This window comes from Sorex araneus, chromosome 10 (assembly GCF_027595985.1).
Source record: "Sorex araneus isolate mSorAra2 chromosome 10, mSorAra2.pri, whole genome shotgun sequence".
Taxonomy (NCBI): Eukaryota; Metazoa; Chordata; class Mammalia; order Eulipotyphla; family Soricidae; genus Sorex; species Sorex araneus.
In genome coordinates, this window is record NC_073311.1 from 43,386,180 (window position 1) to 43,410,790 (window position 24,611).

Below are 24,611 nucleotides of genomic sequence, written 5' to 3' on the forward strand. Positions count from 1 at the left end.
ACCCGCTGTGCTATCGCTCCAGCCCCAAGAGTCGGAATTCTTACCAAGATTTTAGACCAAAAAAAGCACATTGTCTTTCCCAAGGTAGTTCAACATAAGTACTTTTCCTAAGTACTTTTCCTAGTGAAGCCATATTCTATCAAAATGTTGTCATGCTGTTCAAGCATTGTTTTAACTATAGCTCATTCTCTTTTCTTTCGTGCAGTAAACTCAGTGTTACTGTCTTTTAAAGGTACATATGAATTTGAAAAAACCTAAAGGCATTTGGAATTGTGCCTAATAAATACAGTTAGCAGTAAAACATGAATATAATAATTTTAATTTTAAAAAACTCATTTTCTTTTTTTTTTCTTTTTGGGTCACACCCAACAATGCACAGGGGTTACTCCTGGCTCATGCACTCAGGAATTACTCCTGGCGGTGCTTGGGGGACCATATGGGATGCTGGGAATTAAACTTGGGTCAGCCACGTGCAAGGCAAACGCCCTACCCACTGTGCTATCGCTCCAGCCCCAAAACTCATTTTCTTAAATGGCATAAATTGGCTCTCAGTGCAATTTCCAAGGAATCCACATAATTTATGAATTATTCATATTTATGAGTATTATTTTTAGACATAATTCCAGACCAGTATATTTGAGACATGAAATTGTATTCCTAAAACACACCCAAATTTGATTTTTTTTTATTGAGGCATTGTGATTTACAAAGTTATTCATCATTGAGTTTCAGGCATACAGTGTTCCAACACTAATTCTTTTACCAGTTTCACTTTCCTCCACCAATATCCCCAAGTTCCCTTGCAATCTTGTCTTGCCTCTGTGTCATTCACCTTCCTCCCCACCACACCCGAAGCTTTTTAGACATGATGGTTTACAATACTGGTACTGGCTTTATGCATAATACTTTATAACCTTCCATTACCCTGACTTCTCCAGAGTGACCACTTCCTTCCACATCGTTGTAGTGTATCCCTCCCCCATTCCATCCCCCCTCACCATGCCCCAGTGGCATGCTTCCTACTGAAGGTCATGTCTTTTGTTTCTGTTGCCTTTGACACCAGATTTTAGTATTTAGAAACTGCTAAAAATTATTATTCTCATTTGATGATTTCTGACATTGGAAAATTTTTTAACTTGAGATGTTTTATCTGTTGACCTCAGTCCAGCATCTTACAGTAGGTGCTTTAGTACTTGTTGCTGGACCATGGATGACAAAATAGAGTATACACTGGAATATGAGTTTCATTAAAGAAAATAAGATTTAGTAAAGCTCAGTGCCCTCTTTGGAGAATGTTTCACTGTAAGTAGCTGATTAGGCGCTGGGAAGCTCAAGTGACTGGAGCACTGACTGACATGCATGAGTCCCCAAACTTGATCCCTGGCACCACAGGGCCCCCAAAGAACACAGAACTGCTGGGTATAGTCCTGGTGAAGCCTGAGCACTGCTGGGTATAACCCTGGTGTCCTCTAGTACTGCATCACCAGGCCTATGGTGCACTGACTCAACATGCCTGCACAGCTGGAACCAAATATTGGAAGTGATACCTGAGAACTACTTGGGTGGCCCCACCACCCCACAAAATAATGAAATATTTGAATAGAAGAAAAGATTTAGCTCAGTGGTAGAGAACATGCTTTGCTTGTCTGAGGCATGAGTACAATTCTCACCACAAACAAAAAAAAAAAGTTTGACGGAAGACTTTAAGTGACTAAGACTAAGAATCATCACCAGGATGATTCCTGAGCACCATGGCTATTATTCAAAGACCAAAACCAAACAAAAAATACACAATGACTAAGAAATGTTTGATTTCAAACTCTTAAATAGGTAGTTCTCCAACTTTTATGGGGATTACTTATTAAAATCTGCAGAATCAGGATGGTGATATAAAGCACTATTTTACTAGTCTATTTTTAATAGCTGGTGAGTTTATAATTGTTATGGTAATACAAATTTATAATAAGTTCCGGTTCATAACCTGTAAAATTTTCATAAGCAAAGCTGTTTCAGTGACATTTAAATGATAGTTAATAAGCCATAATACCAAATTTATGCAGTATTTTGTTTAAGATAAATAGTACTTAGAGAAAAATAAATAATGCTTTAGAGAATTCTGATAAAAGTAGATAAAAGTAGATAGATACTTTTATCACCTAGATAAAAGTATCACGGGTTGTAGGAAGCAGAAGATAACACATACGGTGCATACCTAGCATGTGCCCCACCTGGGTTTGATTCCCAGCACACGTCACCTGCACCTCACTGGGTATGTCCCTGGAGGCCCCACCTTCCACACTAGTGAGACTTCCGGGCTTATTCCCAGTACTGTGGGCCCTTACATTGAACTGGCTTGGTTTGGTTGAGAATCACCAGTGGGGCCCAGGGCTTCTAAGTACTGTTTCGAAGTCCTCCCACCCCCTAAAATGTTATGGGTTGAATTTTACTAAGTTATGGAAAGGACATTTACTGTCTAACTGCAAAAAAGTCATGGAGAGTGTTAGTGTAAAGACAGACCAGGGCAAAGCTGAGCTCTCATGGTTTACACAAAAATATTAACTTGACAACTAATCCAAGTGTTCATATCCTTCCACATATTAAAATTTTACATATAAGTCAACTTTTAATTTAAGTAGAACAAACCATCTGTCATACTGTATTACTTCTGTGCAACCCTATACTTTGTGGAATTTTTAAAAGCACACCTAAGGTCTATATACTTCTTTAGATCATACACTATATTATACTCTTCTTTAGATATCTAGGTTCCTAGACAAAATGGATTTCTGAAGATGTCTGCATTGTGACTACAATGTGAAGATATGATGCTGACCTTCTGCTTTATCTCTTAGGGCACCAGTGTCTTGTCACCTGGCCTCCACATAGGAATTATTATTATACTGGCAATAATGATCTATAAAAAGTCAGCAACTAATGTGTTTGAGAAGCATCCTTGTTTATATACCCTAATGTTTGGATGTGTCTTTGCTAAAGTCTCACAAAAATTGGTGGTAAGAAATTTTATTATTTATGGCATAAATAATATACTCGATTCTCCAAAACAAAACTGTAAATGTCGGGGCCAGAATGATAGTCCAGTGGGGAGGGCATTTGCCTTGCATGTGGCTGATCTGGGTTAGATCCTTGGCATCCCATATGGTCCCTCAAACACCGCCAGACTCAAGTTATTCCTGAGCCAGGAGTAACTTCTGAGCACTGCTGGGTGTGACCCAGAAAACAAAGAAATAAAAACAAAACTGCAAATGTCTACATGCAATGGGTAGGTTTCTTGTGGTATCACCATCACAATAAATAGCTATTTGTGCTCCTAGTAAAACAATGAAAGAGTTAATGTTATATTCAGGGAGACAGACCCTGGCTTTAGTAATTTCTTTTAGTTATTTATTCAGTTCTAATTATTATAGCTTTCTGCTATCAAGGGATTTAAATATTGTAAACTTTAAAAGCTACTTAATCATGAATTTGCGAAGTTTTTTATTTAGTGTTCCCATATTATATGTGGGATATAATAGCCTTTTATTCTTAACTAAGTTTATAATTATACTTATGATTAAAATGAGAAGCTTTATTAGTTATAATTGAATTAAATTACAATTGTCTTGAAAATAAAAGGTAATGATTTAATAGTGAAATTATTTTCTTTACTTTCTTTTAGATAGCACACATGACCAAAAGTGAACTGTATCTTCAAGACACTGTCTTTTTTGGCCCAGGTCTTTTATTTTTAGATCAATATTTTAATAATTTTGTAGATGAACATGTTGTTTTATGGATTGCAATGGTAAGTTTCATTCTATTAAGATTTTTATTATTAACAGATATTTGATAACACTATGCTTAACAATTATTTCAGTGAACTATCAGGGAACCTCAATATTATATAGTAAGTTTCATAATATTTAACATAACTTTTAATCTGTGAAATATTCATCATGTTTAGAAATGAACCACAGATCTGGAGATCACCCTCTAACAACCTAAATTCTTGAAAGCACAACTGGTTTACCTTATACCCCCCCAGAAGTACAATAATGTAAAAAAATTACTCTTCCCAAAATACTATGAAATTTACTAGTATGAATTTTACCTAAGATTTTAAAGACTTATTCTGAGCTTAGAACAGATACAGGTAGATTAGGGGTTTAGTGTAAGCCAAGGTGGATACTTAAATAATTACATCAAGAATTATCAGCTAATCCTAAAAAACAAAAAACAAAAAAAAACCAGAACAGATAGTACTGCTAGTACACTATTCTGGGACCATTTATGCTAGAAGTAAGCAAACCTATTATATATAAGCAAAGAATATTCTCACTTATATCCTGCTCAATTCAGAATTATAAAATGTATAATTATGGTTTTAGAGAAGCTTTATCCATTTAAGAAAAACAAAAAAAAACATTATTGGTAATGCTTTTATCACAAAAGCTTTATTAAACTTTTTGAGACACAGGATCTTTGGTCTTCAGTTCCACTGTATTTCTCCCTACCTCAGTATGTCTATCACTTTGGTGAAGCGTCCATTAACAGGGCTGGAGAGACAGTATAAGGAGTAAGGCACTTACTTGCCTTGCATGCAACCAATCTGTTTGAATCCCTGGTACTGCATGTGACCCCCTCACTTTCCAGGTTGATCAGAAACACAGTGTTTTGTTCTAAGACAAAACAGCAAAATCAACAAAATACTTATTTTGTAACAAATGAGTTTACCTGACTTATACTAGTGGTAGAAATTATTGTAAGAAATAAAATTCAATTATTTTTTAAAACACTATATGAACTGTAATTTAAAACAAAATATTCTATGTACACACACACATACAAAATGTACCCTTTGGCATCTTCAAGGAAAAACATTCTCTGTGTCAGAGAGAAAAAAGATCATGAAATTTTTTAAAGAATATGATATGGAAAAAAATTCCTTCTTGTGGACTAAGAGCTGAGGCTTTTTGTCCTGAAAGGAAGAACTTGCCCCTGAACTATGCAGTTTTTTTAAATGGTTTCCCTTCCTCTTAAATGTTACATATCACACATTTTACATAAGTCTCCCCTCAACTGTCTTCTGAGAAATACAGGCTGAAGGGCTTGGTTTGGAGGAACCATTTGATCTCTAGCACTCATGTCCCACCCTCATTTAAACCGGTGTAGCCCCTGACCACCAGTGGTAATAATAATGTATGTTATTCAAAACATACATATGATGTACAATGAATATAATAATCAAAGAAAATGAATTAACATCACAGCAAAAATCGCTGACTTTACAAAAATTATAGTTTAGTGGAGGATGGAGTGGGATGGTAGTGAGAAGGTGGTAAAGGTCAATCTCATGTAAGAATAGCATAGACACATATAGAAGTGTGAAGCTATTACTACCCCAAAATGTATAGATAGTACTGGAAACCAATAATAATTCAATAAAACAATAATTATTTTTAGTTGTTGTCCTTTGTTTGTTTTTCTTTTTTCTTTTAAATTTTACTGAATCACCATGTGGAAAATTACAATGCTTACAGGCTTAAGTCTCAGTTATACAATGCTGAAATAACCATCCCTTCACCAGTGCCCATATTCCGCCACCAAAAAAAATAAAAACCCAGTATACCTCCCATCCCACCCCTTCCCCGGGTCTCCCCCCGCCACCCCCCCTCCGTAACTGATAAATTTCACTTTACTTTCTTTTTACTTTGGTTACATTCAATATTTCAACAAAAAACTTACTATTATTGTTAGGAGTTCCCCATTAGAGTCAGACCTGTTGTGAAGAGATATGAGGTAAAACAATAATTTTTGAGAAATAAATGTTTAGGATGGAATGTCTTTACTATATTGATAACTCTGAACAGGAAATTTGTGGTTTTGTTGCACAGCATAGTCAAAGACTTTTCAGATTTTTCACTTTTAGTCTAGGCCTCACACTGCTCTGTGCCTCAGTTTCTCAAATTATGAAATATTCCACATATTCCTAAGGATTTATATAATGAGTTTCAAATATTCAACATATAAATGCAATGTTTTCAGTGAGAATTCTTTTAAGGTTTGAGATTGTTGGGGCAAGGGAAGAGGCTGGGGTGAAAAGGGCTGCTTCAGAAAAGAGATTGTAATCTATTTTGTGTTCTTTTTTTGCTTCTAAAGGTCATTTCTTCATTTGATATGATGATATACTTTAGTGCTTTGTGCCTGCAAATTTCAAGACACCTTCATATAAATATTTTCAAGACTTCCTATCATCAAGCACCTGAACAGGTTCACAAGCATATTGACTAATAATCCAAGGAAAAGAGGAGAAGCAGTTAGGGGAACCAATGAGTGAAGGAAATCTCCTTTTGCAGGAGGCTAGTATATTATCAAATAAGGTTATATTTTAATATGAACCATTAAGTCCTACATATTATGTCTAATTCAGTTGTGACACCCTCTTGTGTATCATTACTTATCCATATTGTCAAAGTAATATGATCTATAATTAGGAACAAAACCAAAGAAATTAATTTTCTGTGGATAAGAAAGTGAACCTCTATAGTTCTAAATAGCTATCTCTTTATCTCAGAAATCTTTTTCAGACAGTTGAGGTTTTCATTATAAAAGATTTTAAAAATTCAGGGTTTAAAGGATTTCAACCATTTTGTCAGTCATGCTTTCTTAGAAGTTGAAAATTAAGGTCATGTTACTGCATAAATGCTTATAATACTTTATTGAGGCAGATGATGTTATATGAAATATTAGTCATTTTAAAAATATGTTAACTACTACTGTATGAAAGTAAATACTTGTCCTAGTATACCATGTAGAATATAAAAAAGATGCTAGATTTTCTATCATTTGTATTTAGTAAAGGTAATTTTATCTTACCAGTTCAGAAAAGCAAATTAATTTTTATAGTAAGGATAGCTTGTTCCTTAATATTCTCAAATAAAGTTTTATTATAAAAAAGGGAGATAATAAACATTCCTTTTTTATAAAAAATAAAATCATAAAGCCAGTTAACATAAGAAAATTATTAATAGAGGCTGAAGTGATAATATAAAGGGCAGGGCCCTTCCCTTGCATGTGGCCAGCCCAAATTTGATTCCACGAACACTATATGGTCCACCTAAGCCCCACCAAAAGTGATAGCTGAGTTCAGAACCAGGAGTAAGCCTTAACTAAGCACAGCCAAGTGTGGCCTCCAAAAAAAACAGCAACAAATTCTAGGTCGGTGGTTCTCCAAGTCCACAGACCAGTGCCAGACTAATTTCCAGATGGTCTTTGACAAAGGTTATTGCCACTCAATACTCGGTTTTCATTGTATGATATTAGACTTAAAACTTATATATAAAATACTGTATAATTATTTTATTTCTGCCATAATAATCCGTGAATGTTTCTCTTATTTTTTACCAGTCTGTGTGTATAAAAAGGTTATAAAGCACTGTTCTAGGTGATTTATGCTTAAAGACGTGGTATGTTGATATGCTTTTAATATTCATAATTACAGATAAATATATAATTTAATTATGGCTCAATCCCATTAAGTGGCATTTTGATGTACTTTAGAAAACTCACAATTTCATGTCTTAAAATTGATATTTACATATATTTACATCTATTGTTCTTAATATGTGTACTGTCTTAATAGTGTGTAGCAGCTTATTACAGAATGTAAGCTTAAGTTACTTTTAATACACTTGTATGTTATATTTTCTTTTCAAATCTTATGTTTGTCAGTACTGATAGTATAACAATTATTTATAAAAAATGTAAATATAAATTAGATATTGTTTTTAAAAAGAACAATGTTATCTTCCAATATTTGTGACTTCTACCTTTTGAAACTGACACAGATACACTGAAGTCAAATACTGAATTTATTATCTTTATTGCTAAAAGCTCATTGACAAGTATTAGAGAGAATTCAGTTACTATTACAGAACTGAAACCGTGGTACATAAAATTTAGAAATTGCTGCTACTAGTATAACTTTGTTTCACTTGAAGGATAACAGAAAGGAATCTTTAACTTAGCCTAATAATTAACAGTCTGTAATATTTAAAAGCTTTTTTAAAACAAAATTTTAAATCACTGAACATTTACATATTTATTACCTAGCTAATGTTATAATTGTATCATATTACTTAGGTTCAAGTTCTTCCTTCAAAGAGTCATCAGAATAGCATGGATTGAAGAGACTTTCGAACACTTGCCATCTCTTGCTGCTGCTATTACACAAAAGGAAATAATAAACATTTGTTTAATTTTTAGATAAGTGTTACACATATTTCAGCAAATAAATATTTCAGTGCTCTATTAATGCTTTATTAAGTTTTAAGTATAGTAACTTACAGTTTCCATCATGACTTGTTTTTGTAACATAGCCATTTCTTTTTTGATTTCATTGTGTGCACCAGTAAGTAGAACATCATGATTCTTTTCCATTTCCTCCATATTCTAAAATACAAAAGGCTAATTTAGTACAAACCACCATTTTTTATTTTCAGGTTCTAAACTTGTATGATTAACTTTCAGAAATTATGAATGTTTGATATTTAACTAATACACATTACTTATTCCAAATAAAAATTTTCTAAATAAACAGGGCCAAAGTGATAGCCCTACAGCAGGCAGGGCATGTGCCTTACACGAGGCCAACCCAGGTTTGATTCTCGGCAGCCCAGGTGGTCCCCCAAGCATCACCAGTAATCCCTAAGCAATGCCAGGTGTGGCCCAAAAAACTACAAAAAAGGTCAGGATGAATAAAATATTATTTTTGAAGTACAATAGTAGTGTACTTTGCTGAAAAGAGTGGGTTAATGGGGACTGGGAAATGGCACAGTGGTAGACTTGCATATGTGTAGCCCTGAGTTTGATCCCCAACACTGTGTGGCTCCCAGAGCACCATCTGGCTCAGCTAAGCATAGCCAGGAGTTACCCCTATAAAACAATAAAACAAAAACAATGTATTAATAAACTATTATGTCAAGCCAAAAAAATTAAGTGATATCACTGTCACTGTCATCCCATTGCTCATCAATTTGTTCGAGCAGGCACCGGTAAAGTCTCTCATTGAGAGACTTGTTACTGTTTTTGGCATATCCAATACGCCACTAATATTGGATATTGGGTAGCTTGCCAGGCTCTGCCGCTCGGGCTTGATACTCTCGGTAGCTTGCCGGGCTCTCCGAGCGGGGCGGAGGAATCAACTCGGGTTGGCCGAGTTAAAGGCGAATGCCCAACCGCTGTGCTATCGCATATCACTAAATATCATTATTTTGAAATTTCCTAATATAATTTCTAAATAATCAGATTGCAGTTCACTTACTATGACTAGTAGTTAATGTGATATGAATTATTAAAGGGAATAAAATATCTGTAGTATTCTGCTTCAGTGTAAAATATAAATCTTCATTCAACAAGTAAAAATACTATAGCCTATTATGTAAAAAGTACGAGGTTCAGTGATATGGAGAAATTTACATGATCATTACCTTATTCCAGTATGATCATATAAGTAAAATAACACAATTTTATAATAGAAATGGAGATGTACCTTGATGTAGCTCTACAGTGGAAAATGGACACTAAACCAAATTTAAGTGACAAAAAATAAGATTTCAGAAATGAAAGGAGTGAAAGGATTCTAGGGATTAGCATAACAAGATCATGGAAGTGTAGAGTCAGTTCAGAGAAAGCAATTACATGAAGATATAAGAATAATGGGCAATAAAAAAATGGAGCAAAAAAAAAGAGGGTTACATTATGGAGAGGAGGATCTTAAATACCTAAAAAAATTAAATGATGGAACCAGAGAGAGTACAGTGAGTAGGGCATTTGCCCTGCACACGACTGACGCAGGTTTAATCCCTGGCACCCTGTATAGTCCCTGACACCCCTAGGAGTGATCCCTGAGCACAGAGTCAGGAATAAGACCTAAGCACCACTGGGTGTGGCAAAAAAAATTAAAACTAAAATGAGAAGTTGTTAACAGTTATCAGGAGGAAGAAAGTGTTTTTAGGAATATACTATGGTTGGCCTATAGTGTGGATTGGAGAACAGATATATCAGTTCAGAGGTTTTAATAGTACAATGATGAGGTTATGAAGTAGATCAGTAGTAGTGGGAATGAAAGGGGCCTAAGAGATAGCTCTGGGGTCAAGAACTTATGCCTCAAATGCCCAAAGTCTCAATTTATTCTCCAGTACCTCATGCCTTCCCCTGACACTGCTGGCTTGTCTTGGAGACCCTCCCTCACCACCACCTCCAGGGTGACGCTAGTGATCCCAAGCACCCAGTGAACTTCCCAGTTGGCTGAACTGCTACTATGCTGTGTCAGTAGATAATTCTCAACCAATAAATTTTTAATCTTCAAATGGCCTTCTGAGTCCATTTTATGTCTGGGCCACCTCTTATAAGTTGTCATATAAAGCCATCTTTGTCACTAATAATTCTGAAAGTAAATATGCCATGATATATTTAAATATATATACACATATTTATAAACATTTGAAAATTAATCCACTTTGCTATTTCCTGTTTTGAATAACCCCTAAAACATTATAGGGTCCTAAAGTAAAATATATACTTTATACGTAAATGAAAAAATCAACTCAAAATGCAAAATGGAAGGCAATTAAAATTTCAAATATTAAAAATTTAAATATATGTGATTTTTTTCTCATAAATTTGAGGAAAGTACCCTATTTTCACATAAATAAATTACATATCTTATAAACATGCTATCAAATACTACAAACCTTTATAAATTGGTCATATAATTGTTTAAGTGTTTTCAGTCTCTGGCTCTGAACAATTCTACTTTGTTGAAAAATCTGTTGTTGCTGTTGAAACATATTCTACAAACATAATAGAAAAACTTAATGTGAAAACTAAATTTAGCAAAATATAATTTTATATTAAATTTAAAAGAAATAGTTTGAATTAATTAACATGACAGACTAGAAAGAAGAATGAAGAGCTGAAGAGTTTAAAATATTTTTTTGTAAAATTGGAGAGATAGTACAGTGGGTAGGGCATATACCTTGCATGTAGCCAACCCAGGTTTAATCCCAAGCATCCCATATAGTCCCCCAAGCATTGCCAGGAGTAATTCCTGAGTGCAGAGCCAGGAGCATCCCCTGAGCATTGCTGGGTGTGACCCCAAAACATACAAAAAGACAGTGTTTTTTATTATAACAAAGATAAAGATTTTGAAAAAATTTTTACTCTGAATTTATCATTGATTCACAGTGTTATGGAATTTCAGATTAGCTCTATTCATCTATATGTGTGTATATTATACCATATGCACAATAAAAGAAATATTTTTTGTTTTGTGGTACCGGTGATCTAAGCTTATGCCTAAGGCATGCACTCTCCTCACTAAACTGGGCTACATACATTCCCAGTCCCAAAAGAAATTGTTTTTAAATTAATAGTACTAATATTTTAACAACTATTTTGACCTAGTTTAGATAATTCATCATCACTACTATTCAATACTATTATCCTGGCAAACTCTGTTTAGGAAGGAAATAAAATTCTACACATCCGCTTTTTTCTTAAAATCAATTATCTCTATCTAGGCCTAAAGTCCATTCATCCTTTACTGTCCTTTATCTTAATTCCATGTCTTCCCTCTCTCTTTTCCAACTTAAATATGTCAATTACTCCTTTGCATAAATACTCTGCTTCTTTCATAATTACATCACTTTAGCTAAGCTTCAAATATGAAGTCTAACTCTCCAGCTACTCCACATGTAGTAGAAAAAAACCCTACAACTACTATCCTGAGGTATCTTGCTTTGAATTTATGATCACTATGTTAACCGGACTATGTTTACTGTCAGATATATTAATGCTTATGCTAAAACGTAATGATTAATAATAAAATTTTTTAAACAATGATTAATATTAATATGTTAATGTTGCTGGGCAATTTTTTCTATACTGGTCAACTCAGGAAAGCATTTCATTACTTCTCATTCGATCTCAAAAAGCACCATCTTTTCCATCTTTAAATGATTTTAATTCTTTAAAACAGAAGTAATCCAGAGATCTCTTTTCACCTTACCTATCTACTCACCTACATCCATCTATACTCTTATAATCTGCTTTTCCTCATTTTGGGAGAGTAGGGGTGGCAAAGAGGCATACCCTGCTATACTCAGAGCTTCATCCTGGCTCTGAACACCAAATATGGTGCCAGAACTGAACCCGTGTCGCAGCATGCAAGGTACACACCATACCTGCTATACTATCTCTCTGGCCCCTTCTTCAGTTTTTAGGGATGAACTTTCCTTTTTCCCTCTTAAGGGCAATTTGTCTTTGTTACATAATTCTCAATTATTTAGCAACTATACACCTCTCGTCATTATTTTGCATTTTCCCTTCAAGCTGATTTTCTATCACCACACAAAGATGCTGCTGTTTCTCTACTCATAAAAAAAAGCAAACAGACAAAAATTATGATTTCTTCTATTCAAATTACTACCTACCCTATTTCTTTCTTTCCTAATCTCTCTTACACTTAACCTCAATAATATTTTTGCACTATTAGTCCATAAAAATCACTCTCATCAAAAATATCAATGACTTTCACATTGCTAAATTGACTTGATTTAGCCTATTAGTAGAATATCACAAATTTACTCCTTTTCTCCTTAAAAGGTCTGCTTCACTTTCCTTAGAGTGATTTTCTTTCTAGATATTAAGTCATTCATTATCAGCTTTCTTTACTATTTTTCCCTCATCTTACAGAACTCTACATGGAAATCTTAATCCAAGGCTGGGTCCTAGACTTCTCTCTTACATTTTTATTCCCTCATGGAGGTCTCATCTAATCTCATGGTTTAAATGCTATTTTTATGTTGATACATTTTCATCTTTGTATGTTTCACCTATATTTCTTTCCTGAAAATTCAGATTAATGGCACAGTTTGCTTATCTCCTTATTTCATATGTATCTTAAATTAACATTTCCCAAAGGGTTGTCAAACCAACCTCTAAAATCATTTGACATGAACAACATCTTAGCTGTCAAAATTATCACACACTGCAAAATGTGTAATAATTTTGTAAGCTATGATAGGATAAAATCCAAAGATAGTTAATATATATGGGCAGGGCTACAAATCTGGTTATTAAGAGTAGAGACATGGAAGATAGTGGATTAAGGTGCATGGATTAAGGTGGAAAAACACAGTTTAATCCCCAACACCATAAGCTCTACCACCAAATCATGAGTCCTCATATTGTACTGAACCACCAGCTTAGTTGGCCGAGAATCACCTGGAGAGGACCTGGACCTCCTGAGTTGGTACCTCTTGGGAGATCCCCCTTGCAAAAAAATTTTAAAAAAACTGTGATTCAGAAATAGCAAATGATCCAAACCAGATCAGTGACTGTCTTCCAGAAGATTTTTCTGGGGATATAGCTCAATACTAGAGCACTTGACTACAAAGACTTCTATCAGAGCTATTGAGAAAGACTATCTCAGTCCACTGGAGTTACTAACTCTGTAGTATATCTACAAGAAGCTTTTTCACTAGCAACATTGAGAAAGCCTGCTACGAACTAAAGAAAAAGTCCATAAAACACATGAGCAATACTTCTCCATGCTACCTGAAGCTAAACTACTCCCTAAACATTTAATATATACTAATATTAGGATCAGTGGAGTTTGACAGTTTTCTTCTTGGCATTGAAGAATCCTAGTTAATATAGTAATTAAAAACTAAGAGTTTTTAATGTATTTCTCTGGTCTATAGTTCAGTACCCAAACACAAAGAAAGCTTGGGTAATAAAACCTGGCTGCATTCCATGGGTCTACTATAAGACTAGGTTTTCCGTTCGTATATGATCTTTAGTTATAATAGATTAATTACAGCAAGCAAAAGCAAACATAATACTTAACAGTTAGTTGTTGTTCTTGTTTCTGAGCTTTCTGCATATCTGTGTCCCACTGCTGAAACAAGGTGAGAAACTGCTGAGAATATTCTTGGCTAAGTTTCTGCCTACAAGATATAATAAGTATTGCCACATTTTATATAAGAAAAAGTATCAATTTAATATAATTTACATTATTATAAAAAGAAATCATTGTACCTTAAATTTTTCATATGTAAAAACAAGTTAAATTATGATTTTATGTTTATTTCAGAAATATTTATTTTCTGAAATAATAGAAAAGTCCTCTTCCATGCTTTTGTTCTTGAAAATTAAAGGTTCTGGGGCTGAAGTGATTGTACAGTAGATAGGGCACCTGCCTTGCTTGTGGTCAACCCAGGTTCAACCCCCAGCATACCATATGGTTCTCCAAGTGCCACCAGGAGTGATTCCTGAGGGTAGAGTCAGAAGTAACCCCTGAGCATCACTGGGTGTGGCCTCCCACCAAAAATTTTAAAGTTTCACTACATTAACTAAAAAATTAAGTATTTTAACAAGGCCAAAGAGATAGTACAGGAGTTAAGGCACACTCCAGTCTGATCCCTGTTTTGATCCCTGGTACCTCACTGTTCCCCAAGCATTTACTTGGTACTTGGCTAAAGGCCCCTGTGTCCCACCGGGGTGAACTAAATATCCCTCGTACTGCAGGGCCCTTGCAGCTTTGCTTTCTCAGGCTGTGCACTGAACTGCTGGTACTGCTGACCAAGTCAACTCCTGGGCTTCCTAAACAGAGCTTGGGATGCCTCTGACCACTACAAAAGTTGTACAGCTCCAAGCAGTTCGCTTTCAATTTTCTCCTATTAGATATACATTCTAATATGATAGATCCAAAGTTATATTTATCATAAAAAACTTCTAAATATAAACATTTTATTTAATTCCACCCCTTTTGGTACTGTGGTTTTATGCAAAAGAATAGTTAATACAGCTATAATGTACAAATTATTTATAATATAAAATTGATCTTTTTCTACATTGTTAGATTTCATAAAATGGCTTTATATTTACTTTTCATTCACTTAATAAACTTCTGAATAAATATACATTACCTATGTTACAATAAAGGTTGTTATTAAAAGATAATTATTAAATACTAGGAATGTAATATGTCTCAAATTGAAAAAGGAGGGAGGTTATATGATTAAAGACTTTACTTGCTCTGAGAAAAATCAAGCCAACTGAGTAGATAGATATACCAGAGAGATCCTTCAAAGGGCTAGGCATATGCATGCATGAGGGAAATTTGGGTTCAATTCTGGTACAACTTGATCCCTTTAGTCGCACTGGTGATCCTGGAGCATAAAGCAGTGAGTAGCCCTTGAGTATCACCAGATGTGGCCTCTATAATCCCACCCCCAAATATTTTTTTACTAGAGATCTCAGAAAGTATAGAATTAAAATGGTGTTCATAATTTGCACTGATAAATACTAGGAAATTATACAAATGCTGAGACTTTGGAAAAAAACAGAATCTTACCTCTGCTCTTGTTCTACTTTCCAAATATTTTCAATTTTCTGTCTACTAGTTCTCAGAGAAGCTTTGGTATACATTTCTAGTCTTTTTCTCTTGGCAATTAGCGTCTTGTCAATGTCAGCTATATGGAAAACATTCATTAAATTTAATGTTGAAGAAAATTATGTATGTTTTTACATATTAAATACCATCAAGTTGGTTCAACAATTGTGGAAAGAAACTAAAAATTTGGGACTGGAGCACAGTGGGTAGGGCGTTTGCCTTGCACGCAATTGATCCGGGTTCGATTCCCAGTATCCCATATGGTCCCCTGAGTACCGCCTGGGGTAATTCCTGAGTGCAGAGCCAGGAGTAACCCCTGTGCATCGACGGGTGTGACCCAAAAAGCAATAAATAAATAAATAAATGTAAGAATGCTCACTGGGTCAGAGATGTAATTAGTGAAAGAGGACTTGCCTTGCATATCTGGGAGGCACTGGGTTTGATCAGCACCACACACACATACACACACACACACACACACACACACACACACACAAACATACACATACACACATGGGCCTAAAATGGGTAAGTGTAAGTGTAGTGGCTTAAACTGGCACCTTTGCACACATGTGGTCTTGAGTTCAATCCCCAATGCTGCCAATATGCTAACATTGTGGCAGTTCTGCTATTTGAGTCTGATAGTTCTGCTATCTACAATCCCTGGCACCACAAGCCATATCTGGCTACACCACAGCCAGATGTGTGTAAGTACTACAAAGAGGTACACCCTGGCGAGCTCTGCAGCTAAAAGATGTGTAAGCACCATGACCAGGAACTGTGACCTCTAGAAAACAAGAATGAACACAATTAAAAGAGTACAAATCTTGATGCACCTCACAACAGAATGCACAAGCACAACCTGATATGATACCCTGTAAAGCATGGCAGCCAAATGTGTGTGTGATGTGTGTGTGTGTGCACACTCTGCTCATATGTGCATGTGCTTCTAGGCATCCTGTAGGCAAGTTTATTTTTTAAATGAGGATAATACCAAACAGCAAAATTTGCTTTTTTCCCTTCTGAAAAAATGTTTTAGCTATTAGTACCCTAATTCTAATTATCCTATATTTTAAAAAGCTAATTTATAATACAAATATCTCTCCAGGGTATAATTTAATTCTCTAGTTTTCCTATTTATTAATTTAGGTTGGGGAGGTAACCACATAGTTCAAGCACATGTTTTGCATGTAGAAGCCTCAGGTTTAGTGCAAAGCATTATATGATCCCCTGAGCACCACTAGGAGTAGTCCAAAAGATGAAAAATTTAAAAAAAATTAAAAAACTCTACAAAGGATTAAGATTTATATCAGGGTATAATATTATTTAAAATAAAATACAATGGTAATGGGCTGGAGCAACAGCATAGCGGACAGGGCATTCGCCTTGTACTCAGGCAACCCAGGTTCGATTCTTCTGTCCCTCTGAGAGAGCCCAGGAAGCTACCAAGAATATCCTACCCTCACGGCAGAGCCTGGTGAGCTACCCGTGGCATATTCGATATGCCAAAAACAGTAATAACAAGTCTCACAATGGAGACATTACTGGTGCCCGCTCGAGCAAACTGATGAACAATGGAGCAACAGTGCTACAGTGTACCATGGTAATAAATCTATTTTTTTCTACAAGAGACAAATCTATTTTTTTTTCTAAAAGAAGCAAAAATAGACATAGAGAAAAAAAATTTTTTTTTTTTGGTTTCTATGCCATACGGGACGATGCTCAGGGGCAAACACCCTACCCACATATTATTGTTCCAGCCCCAAGAAAACCTTTCTTTATATACTGTTGTGGGGGCTGTATGCCTCAGTTCTCAAGTATCCAGTCCAGAGCCTTGCAAGGTCCATGTTCTACCATTTAAACTACAACCCAGACATTGAAATCTAAGTAAATACCAAGATAATTTGTTCAGAAACCCTTTTAAATACTTTTGTAAAACTTATTAGAGGATATTTTTGCTCTTAAGTATTTTATCTCATAAACTTTCACTATTTTTAATCATGCTAAATACATTCTTACTCATGTTTTTATTAATCATGATAGAAATGCTTTTCATCAAAAACATTCCTAAATGTTTTCATGTAGTTTATGCTTCTAATAACCACTTAAAATAGTATTTATAAGATAGATTATAAATATGATTTTGGCACCAAAGAACACAAAGTTTTAAATAAATTTGACTACAGAAGCAAATTACTGACTTAAAGAATATTATTTCTCTATCAGCTAATGTAACTGATTTTGACAATACCTTTTATTTTATTTTTATTTTTTATTTATTTATTTGCTTTTTGCTTTTGGATCACACCCGGCGATGCACAAGGGTTACTCCTGGCTCTGCACTCAGGCATTACTCCTTGCGGTGCTCGGGGGACCATATGAGATGCTGGGAATCGAACCTGGATCAGCTGCATGCAAGGCAAATGCTCTACCCTCTGTGCTATCACTCCAGCCCTAAAGTTTATGATCTTTAGGCAAAGGATAGGGAGCAATGGGGCAGACTAGTAAGGACCAAGGGACAGTAGTGGAGAGACTTTGGCACTTTGATGTTAGTGGATATACAGTAATGTTGTACACCAAAAGCATAATCATCAGCACTATTATAAACCACATTACCTCAATGATAAGATTAAAAATTTAAAATATATGCATATATAAGAAAAAAGTTTACAGATTTTATCTGATAATACATCCCTAAGTTATATCTTTTTACTTCTCAACTACAATGTTTAATATGTTAAACATTGTAAAAAAAAGTTATTTTAAAGACTTTGTAAAAGTCTTTAAACATTTATTTTAAACATTGTAAAAGTTATTTTAAAGACTTCTGTTACACTGCTTCTCCTAAAAAGACACAGGAATGTCATAGAAATTGAGAAAATGAAAATCTGGCATATATACGTGTGTGTGTGTGTGTGCTTGTTTTATATGGCCCAAAATGTGTCAGAATTCATTGAAAAACAGAAACCTTTCCCATCCATTTTTGTTCTGTAATTTCACACCCTTGGACTCACATATGTATGAAATAATGGCACTATTCTTACCTCAGCTAATTGTTAGAACCATTTTCACTCTTCATCTCAGCAATTGGAAAAGTTGAAATAAAGAAATTGATGAAGCTGAATCACATACTTAAGAAAAAAATCTTATGTTTGAGGACTACGCATTAAATAACAGTCTGTACTCCCAAGATCAGTATTTTATATTATACTGGTTATATAATTTTAATCTATATAAATACACTATCTCTTAAAACATACCTCCAAGTGTTGACAGCATACTCTGTACTTCACCCCTGTGAAAAAAATTACATTTCAAACTTTTAATTAAGGACTCATTAAATCCGCTTGATTGGGATGAAATATCCTATAGCAGTATTTTTACATACTGTTTATTGCTGAACAACCAAAATAACTTTCCTTAAATACTCTATCTCATAGGCAAAAATTATTTTGAGCACATTACCCCTCATCTTCAGCTGAGGCTGCTGAAATTCTTTTCTTGCCATGCTTTTCAATTACTGCAATCTTCCCTGCATAAGAAAGACAAATATTTTTTAAACTATCACTGGGTAATTTTTAATGGAGGAATGTCTTATCTTGAGGTATTTGGGCTTTTTGCCAACACGTCATGTTTTTATTTTTCACGTTGTTTGTTTTTATTGAGGTAACAAAGGTTTACAATGGGTATATGTTTCAGCATATGGTGCACACCTTTAAATGTAGCCAGCATGTTCTTTATTACCTTGTTTTAATCTAATCTAATTTTTAATTTATTGTTATGGGGATCAAACCTAGGACCTCACACATGTGAGGCATCCCTGATCTTAGGTTAGTTTTTCTTTTCTCTTCTTTGCCTTTGTGTTGCAAGTGCTCTCCCCCTGAACTACATCCCCTCTGGTCTGCCAGGGTAGGTTTTAAAGCAGGCAATAAAAATGAGGTACTTTCTGAAAATTGGATGGAATTAAGTCAGTACCCAGGGCATATATTACTGTCATAACAAGCCCCGTAGGATTTATCAGACACTTGGGGAATAATGATTACAAGGACAAGAGATGTTGTATACACTTATGAAAGCATAAATGAGAAAACAAGGATGCACAAAAGATACAAAGCGTGACTATCATACAAAATGCAATGAATTCAAAAGGGGGGAGAGAGAGAAACAGACGTGCGGGGCACCCTGGAACATCCGATCTTACCTTCCATAAGCTTCTCGGAGCTGCGCAGAATTTTATCATCTCTCACTAAGTCAAGGGATGTCATCACCTGCCCGTCCTTGGATGCTTTCTCGGGCTTCCCAGGACGCTTCCGTGTGGTCAGAGCGAGCACAAGGCGATTCCTGTCTGAACGAACGCATCTGCAAAGCCTCTGGACCCAGAGACCCCTTTCACGGCCCAGGGAGTGTCACCCCGGAGCTACCCCGCCAGCAGTCTGGGGTAAGGACGCGCCTTGCACGACGTGCAGGACTCCAGCTCAATCCCTGGCAACCGCACAGCTGCCCGAATATGTCAGGGCGTAACCTGGGGGCCCCCACGGATAGCACTGGGACACAAGCCCTATTGGGTGGCCCCGGTGACCCTCAGAATCACAGGTGCTCCTGGCGGATCCCACCAACCACCAACTGTGATCTTGGACGGCCCTCCAGCAGCATTTGGGGGCAAGACCCCGAAGCCTTCCCCGCAGCGTCTTGAAGTGCAGCAATCGAGGCCTCACCCCCTACCCCGCCCTGCCCGGCAAAGCACCCGCTGGGGTGGCCCCGCAGGGTCCGAGCAACGCCACATGTGCCGTCCAACTGAGCCTCTCGCCAGTCACGGAAGGGAGGAAGCCCTGGCCCCTGGCCGACACCTGGGTACTCCGAGCTCCACTTGAGAGAACTTTACCATCCCCCACCACACACACACTCTCCCCCGCGCGCGCGCACACACACACACACACACACACACACACACACACACACACACACACACACACACACACACACACACACACACACACACACACCCCAACCCCCCAACTCACAAAAAAAGCGCCGCCAAGCAGAGGTGGCCGCTTTGCTTGGGGAACAGACTGGCCAGCCGGTACTTCCTGGGCGCAAAGGATAAGGAGACCTGGTGGCCCGCGTCCCCCACCCCACGCTGGCAGAGCAGCCACTCTTGTCCTTGTCCCCACCCCAAAAGGGACGCCCCAAGGTGGCTCTGGCCGCTGCCACCGCCCTGCTAATGCGGGGAGAAGGCAAACCTCCTTCTCGCCCTGGCACCGCGAAGGCTGGCAGCCCGACGGCGAGGATACCCCCTTCGACGCCGACTGCGCGCCCCACCCCCACCCCTGAGCTTATGGTGGGCAGGTCCCCAAGGGCGCTGTCGCTCCCGGAAGTCACGCGTGGGAGCACGCAAGATGTCGGCAGCCAGCACGTGACATCTGGACGCAGTGTCTGGGGGAGTGATGGAGGCAAGGGGAGGCGGCCTCCACCCTGCCACGCACACACAAACCGCCGCAGCGCCCCATGCCCGCCACTCGCTGGGCTCCCAGCACCCCCACCCCACACACAACGGTCCTACCCTCAGGGTAGCTCTGCCCTTTCATTTTCGCGCCACAGGCCGCAGGGCCAGCCAGTCAGTGAAGATGGCGCTCACTGGGCAAGGGCCCACGCTAGAGAAAACGCCTCTCCCTCAGAAACAGCCAGGCTGCGCGGGACGGTCGTTCCTGTCCGCACAACCAGCTTCTCGCTTCCACGTCTCGACGCCTCTCTGACGTATCAGTTTGGCCTGAGGTGTAAAGCCCACCCATCGGGACCCGGGAAGGAACCTGATTGGTTGCTTTCAGGATATCCTGCGCATGCGTGCTTTGGGCAGCAGCTCACCTGTGCACCTGACCTGGCGTGTAAAGAAGAATTTCCGGGACTAGCAGACTTGCCACCGGAAGCCCTTTCCGGCCCTTCCCTCCTGGTGCCTCCTTCAGAGATTTGTCTCAGGTACCCTGAATTTTGTTGTAGATTTTTTGTCCTTTCTCACTTGCCGAGTTCTGTTCACACGTATACCCAAATTTAGTTTTCTACTTGGGCAGTGAGTACACAAAAATTGTGCCACTCTCTGGTCCGTCACATTTTTACTCAGGATTACGTCAGAAGAGACTGCGCTAGAGGAGAATCACCATTTAAGAATTTGTTTATGTTTGTTTTACTGATTTTTATTAAAAACACCATGATTTACAAAGTTGTTCTTGATACAGTTGTTTCAGGCATTTAGTGTTCCAACACCACCAGTGTGACCTTCCCTCCATCAACATCCCGTCTCCCTCTCAGTCCCAACCTGCCCCCTTTGGCACATAACACATTTATTTTATATTGTTTATTCAAACAGAACTTTAAGGACTGGCAAATAGAATGATCGGGAAAAATCAGGAAGGGCTAATTGTGAGTACTGTATGACTTTGACCTATGTAAATAAGAAAATTAAAATCATTTACTACATATAAAATTACTATTCTCATTTACATATATAGGTTTTCAACTCTGGACTCCAAAGTATATTACATTAAATTTTATTTTATGCTTGGATCTTTTTATGGTAATAATCATGTCTCACCTGTCACTAACAATGCTTTTAAAGCAACTCTGTGTTAATATATTTTGGAGTTTACATGGGATAGGTAAGACCTACATGTGTAAATTTTCCCCTTACACTTTATATGAACACTATACTTTACAAAGTTGTTCATGATAATTTGTTACAGGCATTCAATATTCAAACACCAATCCCACCACCATTATACCTTCCTTCCACCATTGTCTCAAATTTTCCCAGCCACCTTTTAAGCCTGTCCCCATAGCAGGTCCACAGTAATGTATTTTATATTGCTTGTTACCAATAAATCGGTAACAGAATGTCAAAAATTGTTTCCTTAGAAGAATATTAGTGAAGATTGTTGTATCTCACCTTGGAGCCATTAAGTCCTTGTATAAGAGGACTTATACAAGGACTTAATAAATCCTAAAATGTACTAAAATGTTACAGGTTAAGCCTTCTGTACTTGTGTTTTGTTAATTGAGATTGATTGCCTTCTACGTTACAGCCCATCCAATCTGGTGTGCTACTACTGATTTATTAGTGTTAAAGAGTTTGAAGTGTCACTCCAGGAAATCTAAAATTTATAACAGGGTGATAGAGCTGGAGTTAAATTTTTAACTGAATTGCAGCTTTGAGTTATATGCATGACTCAAATGCATATGGTCGGTCTTCTGGAAGATTAGGAAGATGGGAGGAGGTAGGTAGCCTTTCCCAACTCGGTGAAAGTCTGGAGACTTCAGTCACAAAACCCACATACCTGAAGATTGTGGAGTATGGGAGCATCTTGCTGCTGAGGCTCTGTTCAGGCAGGCATTGGGCTGACCTGCCGCATTCTGGGGTGCCCCAGATGACTCAGCCATGCACAGGAATTTGGGGGGGGAATCTTTTGCAACTTGTTGATCTCTTTATGATTTATTTATGAGTCTCTGGATCATGGCTGCTAAATTGGCTTACATGTGCCAGAATTGCCTTGTAGGCATGACTCAGCATCATCATTTTTATCAGTATTAAATAATCCATTGTAATTCTAGTCCATGATTTTTTTAATTATTATTTTATTGGAGGGGGAGCTGAGAGTAGTAAGAAAACATAACTTTGAGCCCCACACATGCCATTTCCCAGAGTGGGTTGATTTTCTTGTCAGGTATGTGCATAATTTTCAAATTATTTTGTAGTCAGTAATTGGGCAAACACTCCAATCACATGCACACATGCTGACGCTTTTCCCTACTCTGGTTAGGGGATTGCTAGGACAGAGACAAGGAGCTGTTTAATAATGCCAGGTGGCTTTCATTTGTACTTTTCTCTCCACAGTGAGTTTCCTTTGTTCAGTAAGTGAGTCACCACCTGGTGTAGACACTGTTCTTACTGTGCTTTTCTAGTAGTTATTTCTGTGGCTTCTATTATATTTCTGTTTCCGAATATTATGCACTTGTGCTTATTGGTCGTTTTCTTTTTTCTTCAAATGTATATTTGGGTTTCTTGCTCATTTTTCAATTGGATAATAAAGGTTTTTATTTTTTGTAGGTGTTGCTGCTATTTGTAGATTGCTATTTCATGTTCATCCCTATTGCATGTATGTGGTGGAATCCTAGTCACTGGATTAGCAGGGGCTGCAGAATCAAGCCCTGGGCATGCCTGGGGCATCTTTATGCATGCTGGATTTCAACTCTATGTCTGCTTAATTATTTTTTAAACATTTTTTATTCTAAACTTATAAAAATAGCAAAGTTTCAAGATGCCATTTTTCAAGTCTTTTTTCATCTATAACTGACTTTTCTTTGGGGGGTGAGGGGACTATTTCTGGGTCATACCCTGCAATGTTCAAGGGCTATTCCTGAAATCTGAGCTCAGAAGGATGAGTGCTAAGAAACATATGTGTTAGGAGGAATGAACCAGAATTGGCAGCATGCAAGGCAAGCATCTCAACCTCTGGACTACCTCTGTCCCTAGAACTGATTTTTGTGCCTGGTATTAGGAAGGATCCCTTGTTTCCCCTATGAGGAAACCAATGTCTCACTATCCTTGAATGATTGATTCTGCTTTCCCTAAAATGCCTATGTCATACTCAACCTAATTCTTGAGACTGTTTCTCCAGCCTGATTGCTTTGGCCAGTCTTGTGCCCATAACAGTTTTCATCTTTCCAGCTTCACTAAAGATTTGTTAACTAACTGAGCAGCTCTTAGAGCTTGTTTTTCCTTTAGAACTATCTTGCTCCTCACCTTTCCTATTTCAAGGATCTTTTAGAATCAGTTATCCAAGTTTTATTGAAAAATGTTGAATCTATTTTGACATTTCACCTATATCTAGAACAGTTTAGAGAATGGACCCTTGTTCCTACTTTTCCTGGTATAGTTTTCATTTACCTAGATCTCTGATATCATGCAATAGTTTTTTGTTTTGTTTTGTTTTGTTTTTGCAGGGGCGTGGGGGGGGGGCACACCTGGCGGAGTTCAGGGCTTGTTCCTGGCTCTGCGCTCAGGAATCACTCCTACTGGGCTCAGGCACCATATGGGGTACTGGGGATCAAACCTGGGTCAGCAATGTGCAGCACTCCAACCCCCATAATGATTACTTTATATGTA

General features: G+C 37.3%; 2 protein-coding genes across 3 annotated transcripts in view; one reads left to right on the forward strand and one right to left on the reverse strand.

Annotated features, from left to right (window-relative positions):
* The window catches only part of CHPT1 (choline phosphotransferase 1), a 34,875-nt gene extending 26,564 nt beyond the window's left edge, over positions 1-8,311 (forward strand). Inside the window, exons 6-9 of one of the 2 annotated variants that reach the window (XR_008626946.1) lie at positions 2,853-3,011; positions 3,677-3,802; positions 6,157-6,356; positions 8,140-8,311. Coding sequence is in view for 1 of the 2 variants with exons in the window: in XM_055118209.1 (XP_054974184.1) it covers positions 2,853-3,011; positions 3,677-3,802; positions 6,157-6,267; positions 8,140-8,184 (441 nt within the window). In the remaining variant the exon portion in view is untranslated. The remainder of the gene's footprint in view (positions 1-2,852; positions 3,012-3,676; positions 3,803-6,156; positions 6,357-8,139) is intronic. The other variant, XM_055118209.1, reaches the window with a different exon arrangement.
* Positions 6,303-20,333, reverse strand: SYCP3 (synaptonemal complex protein 3). Its single transcript, XM_055118210.1, has 8 exons — positions 19,659-20,333; positions 18,923-18,989; positions 18,718-18,752; positions 15,419-15,536; positions 13,910-14,009; positions 10,752-10,850; positions 8,344-8,448; positions 6,303-8,219 (listed from the first exon to the last, which is right to left on the reverse strand). Exons 1-8 carry the CDS (start codon positions 19,720-19,722, stop codon positions 8,166-8,168), a joined length of 642 nt encoding a protein of 213 aa, XP_054974185.1. The 5' UTR covers positions 19,723-20,333; the 3' UTR covers positions 6,303-8,165.
* Positions 20,334-24,611: the final 4,278 nt, after the last annotated feature.

Excerpts from the sequence above, each read along its gene's own strand:
- SYCP3 (XM_055118210.1), bottom strand. The coding sequence starts at position 19,722 with ATGACATCCCTTGACTTAGTGAGAGATGATAAAATTCTGCGCAGCTCC. Across the intron at positions 10,851-13,909 it reads AACAAGAACAACAACTAACT|AATATGTTTCAACAGCAACA; the intron begins GTTAAGTATTAT and ends TTATGTTTGTAG. Across the intron at positions 8,449-10,751 it reads TATATGACCAATTTATAAAG|AATATGGAGGAAATGGAAAA; the intron begins GTTTGTAGTATT and ends TTTGTATTTTAG.